The sequence below is a fragment of the Neophocaena asiaeorientalis genome, unplaced genomic scaffold, assembly GCF_003031525.2.
Source record: "Neophocaena asiaeorientalis asiaeorientalis breed wild unplaced genomic scaffold, Neophocaena_asiaeorientalis_V1.1 scaffold166, whole genome shotgun sequence".
NCBI classification, from domain to species: Eukaryota; Metazoa; Chordata; class Mammalia; order Artiodactyla; family Phocoenidae; genus Neophocaena; species Neophocaena asiaeorientalis.
This window is the reverse complement of record NW_020174933.1, coordinates 3,602,140-3,605,213: the sequence shown is the minus strand read 5'-3', so window position 1 is coordinate 3,605,213 and position 3,074 is coordinate 3,602,140. Positions and strand designations below refer to the sequence as shown.

Sequence of the window (3,074 nt, the reverse complement as noted above, 5' to 3'; positions counted from 1 at the left end):
GGGGGGGGGGGGGGGGGGCGGCAATCAATAGAGTAGCATATAAGGACATTCTGTAAGTACAGTTTCTTTAAAACAACAACAGCAACAAACTGCTCTTAGCAGGAGCCTGCTGGTACTCTTCCCACGTTCCACCAATTTCATGCACTGTATTATAATCAAGACTAAATGTTTTGAGGAATACAATGCTTTGTATTTCTCATATGCCCAGCACACAGATCCTCAATAAAACAGGTGCCCAATAAAACCTGCACTGAGCTGACCACAAGTTGTCCTCTCTAGCACCCAGGAGCCTCCCTGCCTAGAGAGTCACCGGGGATATGCTCTGCCTTCTCTGCAAAAATATAGTTAATAGTTAATGTTTTAACGTACAGTAAGATGATGCTTCTAGAGATGTGTATCTTAACATTATGCTAATAAAAATGTTATACTGTACATCATAAATGCAGACACTGAAGGCACAAAATCCAAATAAAAATATAACTGCCTAACGTATTTTTTAAAGCTGTTAATCAATTGGGTGGGCAGCCATTTGCCAATGTACTTTTCGCTACTAGAAATTCATTTATGGTAGTAGACAGCGGTACAGCATGCTAAAAGTGGGAGAGCATGGTGACTGTAAAGCACAGGCTTCAGAAGTGAGAAGACTCAGCCTCAAGTTCTCTGTTTACTAGCTGTGTGATCTGCAACAAGTTACTACATCTCTCTAATCCTCAATTTCCTATTCCTGACGGGGATAATAATCTCTGTAAGACTATAGTGGAAGCTTGGTAAATATATTTGAGGACAGTTAAATTTATTCACCTTGTCTTCAGGTTCTAAATGCCTAAAAGTACGTCATATAAATAGCTTATTGTTTTTAAACCAAACTTTTTGAAAATGATGGAAAATATGCCCTCCAAATTTAATTTAACTTAATTTAATCAGTTTTGGAGGAAAGAAATTCTTTGCAAGTATTATGAAATATCAAATGCTTTAACGTAACCTGCTAGTAAAGTTTTTCCCTTTCCAAAGTTCTTATCAGATGTAGTTTTAAATAATGATTTAAAACTTACTTCTTTTCTAATCCATTCAGAGCTGCTACTGTATTACATAACACGTAGAGAAGACCATTATCCAACAACATATCTGCTACCTTAGAACAAGAATTTAATATTTGGAGAAGAAGTAAGAGAGCGTTATGCAAGAGCACGTTGTCATATAAGGAGGTCTCTATTAGTCCCAGAATAGGAATGACAGACCACTTCTGAAAAAGTCCCATGTTTTTCACATCTTCCAGATCAAATCTATAATAAATAATACAGTTAAGAGCACATTAGAAGCAATTAACCATGAAATAAGGAAAAATGATTGCAATATGGGCCATTTTGTTGACTTGATTTTGAAGCTATAAAGCATAAATTAGGCCAGCAAGGATTCTTAACTGTTTTTAGATCATAAATCCCTCCAATAAAAAGATAAAAGGTGTTGCTAGAAGTCTGTTCCAAGGCAAATATTCAAGGGAAACATTTATACAATTTCATGGTTTTAATTGACTCACTTTAATTTGTCCATGAACCACTAAGTTGTCCAAAGATCCCCTGCTCTAGGGATCTATATAACAAGTGTGCAGGAAAAAAAAGATTACTATTTTACACAGTATTTCAGGGAACTGGTAAAAAGAGGTCTAGTGAAAGGAATGGATCTCGAGTTCTTGTTCCAATACTCTTTGTCTCTGGGATGGAGGGAAATTATTTACATGTATTATACCTCATTTTCTTTATCTATCAAATATGTGTGGCGATATTTGCTCTACTTTCTTCTCTAGACTTTGTGAGAATCAAATGAGATGATGCTGAATTGCTTTGAAAGAGCCAAAAGCTGTATGCAAATGCAAAGTACTATTGTCATTGCTGCAACTAATAAGTAAATCCTTCAAGGTCTGAATTGGTCTACTTACAAATAAGTAGGAGACACTTAATAATAATACAAAGACACACATTTCTCTCTACTTTATCATACATAGAAATAACAGCTTAACTTTTCTGCCAAACTTTTGACTTGGGAGAAAAATACTCTTTAATTTTTGTACTTATTTGCTAATCCTTCAGCATTATACCAGGGACAAAGCTCAGTAATCAGTGTGCTGGAATTCCAGGTGGGGGATTTATTCTTCACCCAGATAAGCCGGGTCTCGGAGGGAGTGAGGAGCTCGTCTATGGAGCCCTCCTATAATCTGCTGCTGGGACCACAGAAGCCACCTTCTTCTCAGTTAACCTCAGGTTAACACTGGATACCAAATCTTAACTATCACTTTCTTTCATCTGATGCAGCATTTCTTTCTTTCTTTCTTACTTACTAGTTCCTAGCTAATGAATGAAATACAAAGGGAGAAATTATATTAGAAAGAATATAATATGGAAAATAATAAATTGATTCACCTGGAAAATGACTTTTAGCAGATTTTTTCTAAGAGTGACCAAGCGATTTTGTTAAGAGTCAGTTTAACAAATTTTACATTTAAGACAAAAGATCCCCAATTCTGGTGGAGGGAAGAACCCACTTACTCTTCATCAAGGCCTGCATGTCGGCCAAAGAACATTTCAATGAAGCATTCTAATAATTCCTGAGTTCCCCGATGAAGATACAACTGGTTGGCTAGCAAGGAAAAGCCACGATTCTTCAGAAATTTATCCTTTTGTTCCTTAGATGCTCTATTAAAATACGCATCTAATAGCTGAGGAAAAAAATTAAGTTAGACAATATATTAAAATTTTATATAATGTATACAAGTCAGACAGTGTATTATATTTGTAGTTGTACGTTATTGTTTAATTTCATCTGTATAGAACAGAGAAAGCTCAAAAAAATGCCACCTCCATAGCAAAACGAAAATGAACTTTGTCTCTGATTATTACGGAATGCTAATGATGACCCTGTCTTGGAGATCTTAATACTTCTGCGATGGGAAACTAGCTTTTTAGCTGAGCATGGACACCTAGCAGATTGGCAGCCTTAGCTGAGTGTAAGGAGAATATTTGTGCCTAATTCTAATTCTGAAAAAAGAAAAATGAGTCAGCACTGTATGAAGCTTTCTC

General features: G+C 35.9%; 1 protein-coding gene across 6 annotated transcripts in view; it reads right to left on the bottom strand.

Moving 5' to 3' along the window:
• The window catches only part of LYST (lysosomal trafficking regulator), a 174,266-nt gene that overhangs the window by 79,635 nt on the left and 91,557 nt on the right, over positions 1 to 3,074 (bottom strand). For all 6 annotated transcript variants that reach the window (XR_003005492.1, XM_024761468.1, XM_024761471.1 and 3 more), the window contains exons 25-26: positions 2,544 to 2,713; positions 1,053 to 1,283 (exon numbers count right to left, since the gene is read on the bottom strand). Coding sequence is in view for 5 of the 6 variants with exons in the window: in XM_024761468.1 (XP_024617236.1) it covers positions 1,053 to 1,283; positions 2,544 to 2,713 (401 nt within the window). In the remaining variant the exon portion in view is untranslated. The remainder of the gene's footprint in view (positions 1 to 1,052; positions 1,284 to 2,543; positions 2,714 to 3,074) is intronic.